This window comes from Pelophylax lessonae, assembly GCF_965119305.1.
Source record: "Pelophylax lessonae genome assembly, chromosome: 3".
Classification (NCBI taxonomy): domain Eukaryota; kingdom Metazoa; phylum Chordata; class Amphibia; order Anura; family Ranidae; genus Pelophylax; species Pelophylax lessonae.
In genome coordinates, this window is record NC_138770.1 from 391,165,420 (window position 1) to 391,180,289 (window position 14,870).

General features: G+C 40.4%; 1 protein-coding gene across 1 annotated transcript in view; it reads right to left on the reverse strand.

The window, feature by feature from the left end:
* ATG5 (autophagy related 5) overlaps window positions 1-14,870 on the reverse strand; it is a 362,013-nt gene that overhangs the window by 84,502 nt on the left and 262,641 nt on the right. The window contains exon 7 of the mRNA XM_082249796.1: window positions 11,507-11,624. Within this exon, the coding sequence (XP_082105922.1) occupies window positions 11,507-11,624 (118 nt within the window). The remainder of the gene's footprint in view (window positions 1-11,506; window positions 11,625-14,870) is intronic.

Below are 14,870 nucleotides of genomic sequence, written 5' to 3' on the forward strand. Positions count from 1 at the left end.
CAGCAACTGTAAAGCAGGATGGAAGATCAGTCCTTGGGACAGTATATCCTCCCTAAGAGGTATTCTCCAAGGAACGTCGGTGACCAGCCACACCAGGTCGACATACAAAGACTGGCGAGGCAGGTCTGGAGACACTAAAATGACCGGAATCCCTTTTGCATCGATCCTGCGCAAGAGTCTCGGCAGAAGCTTGAGAGGAGGGAAGGCATAAGTCAGACGAACCTGGCCCCACAGGGCCACCAGCGCGTCTGTGGCATACGCCAGAGGATCCCCTGACTGTGCCACAAACCTCTTCACCTTTCTGTTGAGCCAAGACGCCGACAGATCCACCGCGGGGGTGCCCCACCGAAGACACAACTGATGAAACACGTCCAGATGAAAAGACTACTCCTCTTGATCCAATGCCTGCCGACTGAGATAATCCGCCTGCCAGTTTTCCACCCCCGGTGTGTGTACGGCGGAGAGGGCTGGAACTAAAAACATTAACGAGGGGGTGGGGTTTTTTTCCTAGATAGTAGGAGTAGGTTTTGCCTCGTCCCTATTTGAACAAGAAAAATGGGGGGTTTTGGTGTCTCAGGCCAAAGTAGTGGGACTTTTAGGGCAAGTAATAATATTACTACAAGTAAAAGTAAAAAAAAGTATCGGATTTATTCCGTTATACTTAAAGCATAATAATATATACATACATTCCAATAAAGTGGAGATATGTGATTGGGTATAGGCCCAATGTGGTAAAGGTAGAAGGAGAAAAATGATTCGAGGGAATCTGTGACATATGTGATAGTTTGTGACAAAATTAAGGATAATAATCTCTGTGTTTCCTGTGTAGTCCAGGAAGTAGTAGTTCACAGAGTTTATCCCTGAATCTGACGCGTTTCGGCTTTCTTTAAGCCTTTCTCAAAGATTTTTGTCACCCAGCTGAAATATATAAAATCAATAACATATCTGTTATTGTAAATATTCATGTAGAAAAATACTGGAGTTTTAGTATAGAGTATTTGAAGTACATACACTATGGGACCTTGCTTCAATAGACCAATCTCTGTGTCCTCTGAGCCTGCTACAAGGAGTCGTGGGGTGCCTCTGTCTGGAAGGATATGTGAGTGTAAGTATTGAGTATTGATAGCCTAAAAGGTATTCAATATTCACCATTTACTCACGCATTCAATATAGGTGTTCATATGTGATGGCTTGGTGGTAATCCAACAAGGTCCTGCGTTATCCTTTTCTACAAAGTCATAATGTATATATGTATATAAAAAAAGGTTTTTTCACACAATAGTAGTATTTATTTATTTATGCAGATTTTTTATATATCCGCCTAGACCAACTTACATTTGGTGGGTTGCAGGATGGAAGATTCCAATGCCGCAAGTAGGTTTGCAGCCTTGCTTCAATATGCCATTTCTAAAGGAATTATAAATAATATAATTCCTATTATATACATTGGTGGTCAGTGGTGAGTACTTTATTAAAGGTGACTTGAAAGCTTATGGATCCATGAGGTCCATTTAAAAACTTACATTTGAGCAGATGAGGTAAAGTGTGGTAGGAATTTCTCCACTGCAGCGGTCCGTGTCTCTCCTGTTCCCTCGCTAGGAGGGATGTGAAGGGAGACGCCGGCTCCCCGGCCTTTTAACGCTGCTCGCGCATGCGCAGAAGGCGCCGCACGTATGCAGGTCTTCCTTGTCCGTGACGTAATGGTCCCGTACTGCGCAGGCGCCTGGGTGTTGCGCACGCAGTACGAGCCTGTCGGGCAGGGAAAGCGGCCGCCGACACGGAGTGTAAGACATGGAGTTGTCTGGCCGTGGTCAGAGGCATGATGTTTAGCCCTTCCATGTCACAATAGCCCCTGTCCTTGATAGGGGCAGGGGCTTACCGTGCCGGGAGCAAGCTCATGAGGATCAGGATGTCTGTTTTGAAGCAAAGTATACATTACACGATATATATATGCAACAATATATATAATATTTAATTATTAATTCATGTGTACATAATTATATGCGTATATCATAGTTTTAACAGCAGAAAAAAATAAATAATGAAAGAGCATATCCAAAGGGGAATGATGTTCCCGTGGGGATGTGTCGGACATATCCCAAAGTCTGACATACCAGAAAGGATGTTTATATCTGGTATTTGTTTTCAAGATAATAGATAAATGGGGGGAAGGATGGTTTAAAATTTTTTTAAGGCTATAAGTTGTTACTTAAAGGACAAACCTCGTTTCAGGTATCATATTTAATTTTAGTCCGTTTTCCCAGAGGCAAAGCCTTCAAGGAATGGTCTAAAACTTTCCGTTTCGTTTAATCCAGGGTATTTGGTGGCATTCAGACGTCTAATCCATCGCATCTCCATTTGGAGAAGCTTTTTGTTCCAATCGCCTCCGCGCTGTGGTATGTGTATTCTCTCTAAAGCGATGAATGTCACTTTTGGCATTTTATTGTGGTGGATATACTTGACGTGCCTACCAAGTGGTAAATGGAAATTACATATTTCCATACTTTGTATGTGCTTGTTGATTCTTTTGCCCATTTCCTGTTTGGTTTTACCAACATAAAATGACCCGCATTCGCACCTCATAAGGTACACGACCCCCTTGGTCTTGCAATTTACATAGTGGCGGGGTGTAAATTTCTCACCGTTTGGGAGTATGGTATCTGTACATTTTTTAATAACTTTGCACTGCGCACAAGTGCCGCAGGGGTATGTGCCCTTGTCTCTGCAAGGGTCCTTCCGTTTTTCTTTGAATTCGCTATGTGTTAAATTTTGTTTAAGTGAGCCGGCCTTTCTATAGGTGACCAACGGGTTGTCTGTCACAAAATGTTTTACCACAGGATCTTCGTTTAGGATTGTCCAATGCTTTTGAAGAATTTGTTTGATTTTCTGATGTTCGTTTGTAAACCGCAAAATAATGCGTGTTTTCTCCCCTTGTTCCTTATTTATGTGTGCCTCTTTAGATTTAAAGAGTATTTCTTGCCTCTCTTGCTGTTTGACCTTATTGAAGGCTTTTCTGAGTGTAGTTTTGGAATATCCTCTTTCCAATAATCTTCCTGTTAGGAGGTTGGCTTCTCTCTGATAGTCGTCATCTTTGGTGCAATTCCTTTTTAGCCTTAGAAATTGGCTATACGGAATTGCTTTTTTTAAAGATATTGGGTGGAAACTTGACGCATGTAAGATTGAATTTCCTGCTGTTTCCTTACGATAAAGTGTCGTTTTAATGGTTCCATTGGGTTCTTTTAATATCCACGTGTCTAGAAACGCAATTTTGTTTCTATCATAATTGAGTGTAAAGAACATGTTATAGGTGTTATTGTTCATTGTTTTAAGACACTCCTTAATTAGCTTCTCTGGTCCTGACCAGATAATGAAGATGTCGTCCAGAAATCGCTGCCATAGTAATATATTGTTTACAAAGATGTTATTTTTTTCCTCTGCCAGGAATTCCGTTTCCCAGGCTCCTAGAAAAATGTTCGCATACGATGGAGCACAGCTAGTGCCCATCGCGACACCGCAAGTTTGTAGGTAATAGGTACCATCGAAGGTGAATACATTATGATTTAGAATGTATTCTAACATCATTATAATAAATTCATTGAATTTATTGTCCCGTTCACTCTGTTGCATAAGGGCTTGTCTGATTATCTCTATTCCTTTTTTATGAGGAATGTTATTATAAAGAGATTCGACGTCAATGGTAATAAGAAGGGCATCTTCTGGTACTGTTAGTCCATCTAGGATTTGAAGTAGGTGTACTGTATCTTTTAGATACGATGGGAGTTTAGTCACATGGGGTTTGAGGTATGTGTCGATGACTTTACTAGTTGTTTCTGTGAGATTACCATTTCCCGATACAATTGGTCTCCCGGGGGGGTCGTCTCTGCTTTTATGTATTTTGGGTAACGCATAAAAGGTAGGGGTCCTGGGGTGTTCAGTCCTCATATATGACCATAATGTTTCTGTTATTGTGCCCTCGTTCAGTGCCCTGTCTAATTTTTTGTAGAAATCTTCTTTGAAAGTTTCCAAGATTATAGGTAATATTTTCTTATAACATTTATTGTTATTCAGGATTTTTTGGCACATCATTTTATATTGCTCATTATCCATTAATACGATGTTGCCTCCTTTGTCCGAGGGCTTTATTGTGATTTTCTCATTTTCTTGTAGTTCTTTTAATGCTTTTCTCTGTGATTCCGTGAGGTTTTGTGTTTTTTCTCGGTCTTTTAATTGGTTGATCTCCTTGCTGGTTTCTCTCACAAATAGTGCAATTGCCGGATTAGTGTTCAAAGGTGGAAAGAGGTGTGATTTTTTCTTGAATTTTTTTAGGGATGTTTCCTGTGAAGGATTAGTTTCCTGATCCTCCTCTTCGCTATCTAAATTGGTGTCATCATCCGTCCAGTCCTCTAGACCCCCTTCCTCCAACAGCAGGTTTAGATCACGGATGGCTCTAAATTCTGCTGCGGATAATTTTGTCTGTGGTTCTTCGGTTGTAGGCTTTTTACTATACATGACTTTTAAAAGTAATTTTCGTGCAAAAAGGTTTATGTCCTTTATGGTTTCAAATCTGTCCGTTGCCTTATTAGGGCAGAAGGATAGGCCTAATGTTAGAACCTCCGTCTGGTCATTTGTTAATTTATGTTTGGACAGATTGATGATAGTGAGTTCTCTAGTTGCAATTATGTGGCTTGGGTCTGCTTCTTCTGTTGTTTCCCTAAAAAAGCCTTTTGTGATTTTGGACCACCGTCTTTGTTTGTTCTTGGTCGTAAGAAGATTTTGTGATGTTTGACCGGGACTGTGTCCTCTTGTCCATGTGAAATATTTTCTTCCCTCGTGTCTTCTCTTTCCCGTGAGGGGTCTTCTCTGTCCTCCAGATCTGCCTGAATCTCTTGTTGGGTTTGTTCCATATCTCTCCTTCTTGGTTGTTCAACTCCTGACGCATATGATGATGAGTCGGATGAATAATAGAGTCCAGTCACTAATACACTAATCCGGCAATTGCACTATTTGTGAGAGAAACCAGCAAGGAGATCAACCAATTAAAAGACCGAGAAAAAACACAAAACCTCACGGAATCACAGAGAAAAGCATTAAAAGAACTACAAGAAAATGAGAAAATCACAATAAAGCCCTCGGACAAAGGAGGCAACATCGTATTAATGGATAATGAGCAATATAAAATGATGTGCCAAAAAATCCTGAATAACAATAAATGTTATAAGAAAATATTACCTATAATCTTGGAAACTTTCAAAGAAGATTTCTACAAAAAATTAGACAGGGCACTGAACGAGGGCACAATAACAGAAACATTATGGTCATATATGAGGACTGAACACCCCAGGACCCCTACCTTTTATGCGTTACCCAAAATACATAAAAGCAGAGACGACCCCCCCGGGAGACCAATTGTATCGGGAAATGGTAATCTCACAGAAACAACTAGTAAAGTCATCGACACATACCTCAAACCCCATGTGACTAAACTCCCATCGTATCTAAAAGATACAGTACACCTACTTCAAATCCTAGATGGACTAACAGTACCAGAAGATGCCCTTCTTATTACCATTGACGTCGAATCTCTTTATAATAACATTCCTCATAAAAAAGGAATAGAGATAATCAGACAAGCCCTTATGCAACAGAGTGAACGGGACAATAAATTCAATGAATTTATTATAATGATGTTAGAATACATTCTAAATCATAATGTATTCACCTTCGATGGTACCTATTACCTACAAACTTGCGGTGTCGCGATGGGCACTAGCTGTGCTCCATCGTATGCGAACATTTTTCTAGGAGCCTGGGAAACGGAATTCCTGGCAGAGGAAAAAAATAACATCTTTGTAAACAATATATTACTATGGCAGCGATTTCTGGACGACATCTTCATTATCTGGTCAGGACCAGAGAAGCTAATTAAGGAGTGTCTTAAAACAATGAACAATAACACCTATAACATGTTCTTTACACTCAATTATGATAGAAACAAAATTGCGTTTCTAGACACGTGGATATTAAAAGAACCCAATGGAACCATTAAAACGACACTTTATCGTAAGGAAACAGCAGGAAATTCAATCTTACATGCGTCAAGTTTCCACCCAATATCTTTAAAAAAAGCAATTCCGTATAGCCAATTTCTAAGGCTAAAAAGGAATTGCACCAAAGATGACGACTATCAGAGAGAAGCCAACCTCCTAACAGGAAGATTATTGGAAAGAGGATATTCCAAAACTACACTCAGAAAAGCCTTCAATAAGGTCAAACAGCAAGAGAGGCAAGAAATACTCTTTAAATCTAAAGAGGCACACATAAATAAGGAACAAGGGGAGAAAACACGCATTATTTTGCGGTTTACAAACGAACATCAGAAAATCAAACAAATTCTTCAAAAGCATTGGACAATCCTAAACGAAGATCCTGTGGTAAAACATTTTGTGACAGACAACCCGTTGGTCACCTATAGAAAGGCCGGCTCACTTAAACAAAATTTAACACATAGCGAATTCAAAGAAAAACGGAAGGACCCTTGCAGAGACAAGGGCACATACCCCTGCGGCACTTGTGCGCAGTGCAAAGTTATTAAAAAATGTACAGATACCATACTCCCAAACGGTGAGAAATTTACACCCCGCCACTATGTAAATTGCAAGACCAAGGGGGTCGTGTACCTTATGAGGTGCGAATGCGGGTCATTTTATGTTGGTAAAACCAAACAGGAAATGGGCAAAAGAATCAACAAGCACATACAAAGTATGGAAATATGTAATTTCCATTTACCACTTGGTAGGCACGTCAAGTATATCCACCACAATAAAATGCCAAAAGTGACATTCATCGCTTTAGAGAGAATACACATACCACAGCGCGGAGGCGATTGGAACAAAAAGCTTCTCCAAATGGAGATGCGATGGATTAGACGTCTGAATGCCACCAAATACCCTGGATTAAACGAAACGGAAAGTTTTAGACCATTCCTTGAAGGCTTTGCCTCTGGGAAAACGGACTAAAATTAAATATGATACCTGAAACGAGGTTTGTCCTTTAAGTAACAACTTATAGCCTTAAAAAAATTTTAAACCATCCTTCCCCCCATTTATCTATTATCTTGAAAACAAATACCAGATATAAACATCCTTTCTGGTATGTCAGACTTTGGGATATGTCCGACACATCCCCACGGGAACATCATTCCCCTTTGGATATGCTCTTTCATTATTTATTTTTTTCTGCTGTTAAAACTATGATATACGCATATAATTATGTACACATGAATTAATAATTAAATATTATATATATTGTTGCATATATATATCGTGTAATGTATACTTTGCTTCAAAACAGACATCCTGATCCTCATGAGCTTGCTCCCGGCACGGTAAGCCCCTGCCCCTATCAAGGACAGGGGCTATTGTGACATGGAAGGGCTAAACATCATGCCTCTGACCACGGCCAGACAACTCCATGTCTTACACTCCGTGTCGGCGGCCGCTTTCCCTGCCCGACAGGCTCGTACTGCGTGCGCAACACCCAGGCGCCTGCGCAGTACGGGACCATTACGTCACGGACAAGGAAGACCTGCATACGTGCGGCGCCTTCTGCGCATGCGCGAGCAGCGTTAAAAGGCCGGGGAGCCGGCGTCTCCCTTCACATCCCTCCTAGCGAGGGAACAGGAGAGACACGGACCGCTGCAGTGGAGAAATTCCTACCACACTTTACCTCATCTGCTCAAATGTAAGTTTTTAAATGGACCTCATGGATCCATAAGCTTTCAAGTCACCTTTAATAAAGTACTCACCACTGACCACCAATGTATATAATAGGAATTATATTATTTATAATTCCTTTAGAAATGGCATATTGAAGCAAGGCTGCAAACCTACTTGCGGCATTGGAATCTTCCATCCTGCAACCCACCAAATGTAAGTTGGTCTAGGCGGATATATAAAAAATCTGCATAAATAAATAAATACTACTATTGTGTGAAAAAACCTTTTTTTATATACATATATACATTATGACTTTGTAGAAAAGGATAACGCAGGACCTTGTTGGATTACCACCAAGCCATCACATATGAACACCTATATTGAATGCGTGAGTAAATGGTGAATATTGAATACCTTTTAGGCTATCAATACTCAATACTTACACTCACATATCCTTCCAGACAGAGGCACCCCACGACTCCTTGTAGCAGGCTCAGAGGACACAGAGATTGGTCTATTGAAGCAAGGTCCCATAGTGTATGTACTTCAAATACTCTATACTAAAACTCCAGTATTTTTCTACATGAATATTTACAATAACAGATATGTTATTGATTTTATATATTTCAGCTGGGTGACAAAAATCTTTGAGAAAGGCTTAAAGAAAGCCGAAACGCGTCAGATTCAGGGATAAACTCTGTGAACTACTACTTCCTGGACTACACAGGAAACACAGAGATTATTATCCTTAATTTTGTCACAAACTATCACATATGTCACAGATTCCCTCGAATCATTTTTCTCCTTCTACCTTTACCACATTGGGCCTATACCCAATCACATATCTCCACTTTATTGGAATGTATGTATATATTATTATGCTTTAAGTATAACGGAATAAATCCGATACTTTTTTTACTTTTACTTGTAGTAATATTATTACTTGCCCTAAAAGTCCCACTACTTTGGCCTGAGACACCAAAACCCCCCATTTTTCTGGAACTAAAAACATTCAGCCCACCGTAGAATGCTGGTTACCTCCAGAGCTGCCAAGACACTTCTTGTGCCCTGGTGACTGATATAGGCCACAGCAGTGGCGTTGTCTGATTGAATTCGCACTGGACACTCCTGAAGACGATCCGTCCAATGATCCAGACACAGTCGGACTTGATCGGTAGTCTGAACTCTTTCAATGTCCAGACCCTCAGAGCAGAGTTTTGGCCTAGGATGCCTCCCCATCCAGACAGGCTGTCATCTGTTGTGACCAACGTCCAATACAAGGGGAGGAAGGATTTGCCCCGTCGAAGCGCCGGAGAACTAAGCCACCAGATCAGGGACCCTCTTGTTCCCCGGCTCAGCTGAATCTGGATTATCCAGAGACAAGAAGAGGGGGCCCATGGCAGGAGCCCCCACCAGGTACCTCCCCCCAGCCGATCACCTGGTCACTAGCGGTGCCCCCACCCCACCTGCATTCATCACCAGTAGAGTGCCCTGCCCCCGTCCCAGGAGGATATGACCGCAATCCGTCCAGCGGGGCGGATCGGATGGGGTCGGGTGAAAATGGACAGTCTATCCGTTTTCATTTGATCTCTCCAAAGAGGAGAGCAGGACTAGGACTCTGACAGGTCCATCTCTGCACAGTGAGCGGAAACGGACCGGTCATCCAACTGCTCAGCGGGGATCAATGGAGCAATCCCCGCTGAGCAAGCGGGGTCCGACCAAATGGATCTGCCCCATGTGAAAGGGGCCTAATTAGTAACAGAGAAGTTCATTAACGCTCCAAAATTTTTATGTTCAGAAAAATGGTGCTTTAACCCCTTTCTGAATAATGCCTGCTAATTCTCAGATCATTTTGGGCATTGTGCTAAATTTGTAAGTTTTTCAGCATTTGAAAAACATGGCAATCTCACCAACGCTTGTTAAAAAGTTTTTCTCAATAAATTTGATTCTTATCTATAAATACTAAAATACTGCAACCAATATAGTATCTAATATAGCAAATCGTTCTGTGCAATTATGCGCTTTAACCTTTTGTTTATTTTTCTCCAAAAACCATTTTGACCCAAACAAGGTAACACATGAGAGATTAAACAAAAACAAAACAAAAGAGGGGTTCTGCTTGCCAAGAAATTAAAGGAGGTGATAATATTCAGATCTTCAAACAGAAAGGATAATAAAAGCCTTCTTTCATCTGCCAAAGTGAAATATCTTACCTGTTCTAAATCTTCAAAGAGAAGTCTATAATAGCTGCCTTTTCAAACACATGAAGCTGCAGGTACCCTGTCTGTGTTTTACTTGTCCCTTGCTCCACCCCTATAGCCTGTCAATTATTGACACGAAAAGTCCATGTTGATCCCCGGCACAGTGCTTTCTTCTATGCAGTTTCTATGTTTTGTAAGCTTTAGATTCTTAAGTGTCTGTGGTTTCCCTTATGTCAGACCTCAGGCAGGTGTCTTCAGAGACACTCATTACCTCTTCTCAAAAAGTGAACATGCTATGATATAAAGTGATACTCTGACAATGTAAACACTTTTGAAGAGTCTCTTGTTTGTCCCATAGATACTGACAGAACCTTGGTCTTTGATGATTTCGGCAGAGGACCCTGAACTTCCAAATAAGCTTGCCATACAACTGTGTAATATTGAAATCTGCACATCTTGTAATAGTTGCAGGTCACCTTTCATCACATAGCACCTGCTAGAATGCTACATTTACAGATTTGTTTCTTTTTTAAAGATAAATGATGAGTCTTGAAAGAACCGTTAAGAAAAATAGTTTAAAGTGGAACTTTACCCAAAAACGGAAGTTCTGCTTCAAGTCCTTTCTCTCCAGTTCCCATATTAGGCATGTATTTTTTTCTTTTGGGGGGGGGTACCTAGTTCTGACAGGTACCTGCTCCCACTTCTGCTCGGATTGCCTAAGCGATCTGAGACAAAGTTCTACCACCCCCATCCCCTCTCCCTGCAGTCTCCTGGGACACGTCACTGGTCCCAGAAGACTGTGGGACCATTCACAAAGAACAGCATGACTTGCGCATGCACAGTAGACTGCTGGCTGTGAAGCCAAAAGCAGTAAAGGCTGCCCACAGTTACGATGCCAGTGAAGGGAACCCAAAGACAAGTGAAGAAGCCTGGGTGGAGGACAGGGCTGGATACCTAGAAAGGCAAGTATCCTTTTGTTAAAAGTTAACAACTACAGTATTTGCAATTATTTTTTTCCCCAGAGTGAACAACTGCTTTAAGCTTGCTGTAATCTATACATGGTTAGCATGCACAATCTCAGACTGTAAAACACATTTATTTCTAATTTAAAAGTGTTAAGACTGGATACCCATGCCAAATTTGGCAGCATTAGTATGATTTGGTGACCTTGACTATAACTCTGGCTAATTTGTATATGTAAATCATTTTGTTTGTATGTACTTTTTAAGGACATATGCAACCCTGCTCTTTTTTTCTTGCTTTTTCCCATTTAACACTGTGATTTTACAACCATTCATGTTTTGCTGCAGTGAGGTAACATGCAGTGCCATCCAGTGCGCCGCAGAAAAATGCAGGCATGCTGCACCACACATCACACCAGCATTATGGTGTGAATGGGCCACATAGAAAACAATTGTTATCTATGCGCCCTAGCAATGACCTGTATTTAGCCAGTGTGGAAAAAAAGCAGGTCACTGCACAAAGTGTGAACGAGCCATAAATTCTGTACAAAAAAAATGTAATAATTCTCATAGCAGTTTGTCACATTCAAGTAAACAGACAGTATACTTCAGATCATTAAACTTGTACCTTCAGGGGGCAGAGCTGCAGGGTAAACTTCCTTTATTAAATCTCCAAGTGTGTTTGGATTACCATCATTGGCAAATGGTCGAAATAATTTTTGGACAAAAGGACGGTCACTGTTGGCCTGCAATTAAAGTTAGAAAAACAAAGAGATGGTAGTCAACATAAAAAAACAATACGGTATGACCTGATTCTTATATTGTGACACTTTACAGCTAACAGTACCTGCAATAAACTCTGCCATTAATAGTTGAAGTATTTGTAATGAATTCAAGCATGAGTAAAAATTTGTAGAAACAACAATTTGTGAGTAATAGTTTTTATGTATATCCTATTCGCCATATTAACGTCATATAGTTGAAGGTTGTAAACTTGGAATGTACAATAGCAGTAAAAAAGTGGATGCAATTACGGAGATATACATGTCCTTTCCAAAAAACCTTGGTATGCACATAACTATGTAATGCCCAAAAAATATTTTGAAGAGAAACAGAATTATATGTTATATGCTAAAAATTACAAGGATGCACAGGAGGTAAATAAAGTAAGTATATGTAAGACCAAAATGTTTCCCCCATTTTGGATAGAGTATGGGAGGGTTATACGCTTTTTTTTTGCCATCTGTGTCTCATTAGGGAAATGTCTCTTTACTACATGGCCTGTAGACTAAACCAAAAGTGAGAGGATATCTTTCTAATTTAAGGAAAATCCCCACTTAAGATAGTTGTCATGGGAAAAAGTGTCACCATTGGAAAATTTACCCTCTATCCCTATTCTGGTGGCAACTCAAAATTGTGAATTTACCCTCACTTTCATTCTTGGTGACATTGGTGAACAAGACAATTAGAAAAATTAAGTCTTTCTAACAGGGACACAGACAACTATAAAAACCCAACAGTAGTTCATTTCTAACAACCCACCACTCTATCCTCTCTAAATCAGAAAAAAAATATTGCCTTTAGTTATACTTATGGAAAATTGAAGTGCTATACCTTGAATAGGATATAATTTTATCTTACACTAGAACGTACAAAGAAAAAAAAAAAAAAAAAACAACCTCTATATGTTAGGGCCCTGTTCCCTGTGACACTTTTGGAGCAGCACCACTTATTTTGATCAGGCCTCCCTCCTCTTTAAAACGCACCAAAGAAGCTTGTGTACCAAATATTGGCACCAAACCAGGAGTGTTTTTAACCCACATTTTGCCACGATTTTGGGTGCAATTAAGAATAAATGGCATCCAAATGCACGTTTTACTGTGATTTGGAATTTACAGGCAGAATTGTCGCGATTCCAAATCGCTAACTGTGAATGGGGCCTAACTTGTATGTATTCATTATTATTTTCGGTGTAACATATAACATGCTGTCAAGGCCGAGTGAGCTTCTTTCTTTAACCACATTGCAAGCCCCTAATTACATGGTTTGTGACCAATTAGAGGGAGTGTAAGTAGACATCAGCAGTCCTGTAAGGATTGTAATGGAGGGCAGAATATATAGCATAATAACAGGCAAAGTATCATTTCAAGGTGCTAGTTATATCTGGGAACCAAATAATAGATTCCAAGAACTAATTAAAATGTTCCTACCTGAAACATTTTTAGGGGAAACAGAAATTAATTTGCTCAACGATAATACCTTATGAATAACATCCAATACAAATTTGAGTTGTTTTCAAAAAAGATAAAACCAATCAGTACAAAATGATATTTCTTTTGTGCACTTATTTTCTAACTTCTCTCAATTGTGGATCCGCTCAATCTTATCTTCCTGCCTGGAAGCAACATCCCAACTGGAACACTTTTCCATTTCACATGCCTGGGAGTAACATCCCAACTGGAACCCTTTTCTATTGCACAGCCCTGGGAGTAACATCCCAACTGGGATCCCTTTCCTACTGCCCATGCCTGAGAGTAACATCCCAACTGGGATCCCTTTCCTACTGCCCATGCCTGAGAGTAACATCCCAACTGGGACCCATTTCCTGTTGCACATGCCTGGAAGTACCAAACCCTTTAGTATCACTATGAAGTATCTATAGTCTTTGGAGGCAAAACCCAAAACAGTAACACATAGTTACATAGTTAGTGAGGTTGAAAAAAGACATCAGTCCATCCAGTTCAACCTATGATGTGTGTGTGTTTGCTGTTAACCGTACATTGTATACCCCTGTACAGGGAGTGCAGAATTATTAGGCAAATGAGAATTTTTGAGGATTAATTTTATTATTGAACAACAACCATGTTCTCAATAAACCCAAAAAACTCATTAATATCAAAGCTGACTATTTTTGGAAGTAGTTTTTTAGTTTGTTTTTAGTTTTAGCTATTTTAGGGGGATATCTGTGTGTGCAGGTGACTATTACTGTGCATAATTATTAGGCAACTTAACAAAAATCAAATATACAGTATACTCATTTTAATTATTTATTTTTACCAGTGAAACCAATATAACATCTAAACATTCACAAATATACATTTCTGACATTCAAAAACAAAACAAAAACAAATCAGTGACCAATATAGCCACCTTTCTTTGCAAGGACACTCAAAAGCCTGCCATCCATGGATTCTGTCAGTGTTTTGATCTGTTCACCATCAACATTGCGTGCAGCAGCAACCACAGCCTCCCAGACACTGTTCAGAGAGGTGTACTGTTTTCCCTCCTTATAAATCTCACATTTGATGATGGACCACAGGTTCTCAATGGGGTTCAGATCAGGTGAACAAGGAGGCCATGTCATTAGCTTTTCTTCTTTTATACCCTTTCTTGCCAGCCAGGCTGTGGAGTACTTGGACGCGTGTGATGGAGCATTGTCCTGCATGAAAATCATGTTTTTCTTGAAGGATGCAGACTTCTTCCTGTACCACTGCTTGAAGAAGGTGTCTTCCAGAAACTGGCAGTAGGACTGGGAGTTGAGCTCGACTCCATCCTCAACCCGAAAAGGCCCCACAAGCTCATCTTTGATGATACCAGCCCAAACCAATACTCCACCTCCACCTTGCTGGCGTCTAAATCAGACTGGAGCTCTCTGCCCTTTACCAATCCAGCCACGGGCCCATACATCTGGCCCATCAAGACTCACTCTCATTTCATCAGTCCATAAAACCTTTGAAAAATCAGTCTTAAGATATTTCTTGGCCCAGTCTTGACGTTTCAGCTTGTGTGTCTTGTTCAGTGGTGGTCGTCTTTCAGCCTTTCTTACCTTGGCCAAGTCTCTGAGTATTGCACACCTTGTGCTTTTGGGCACTCCAGTGATGTTGCAGCTCTGAAATATGGCCAAACTGGTGGCAAGTGGCATCTTGGCAGCTGCACGCTTGACTTTTCTCAGTTCATGGGCTGTTATTTTGCGCCTTGGTTTTTCCACACGC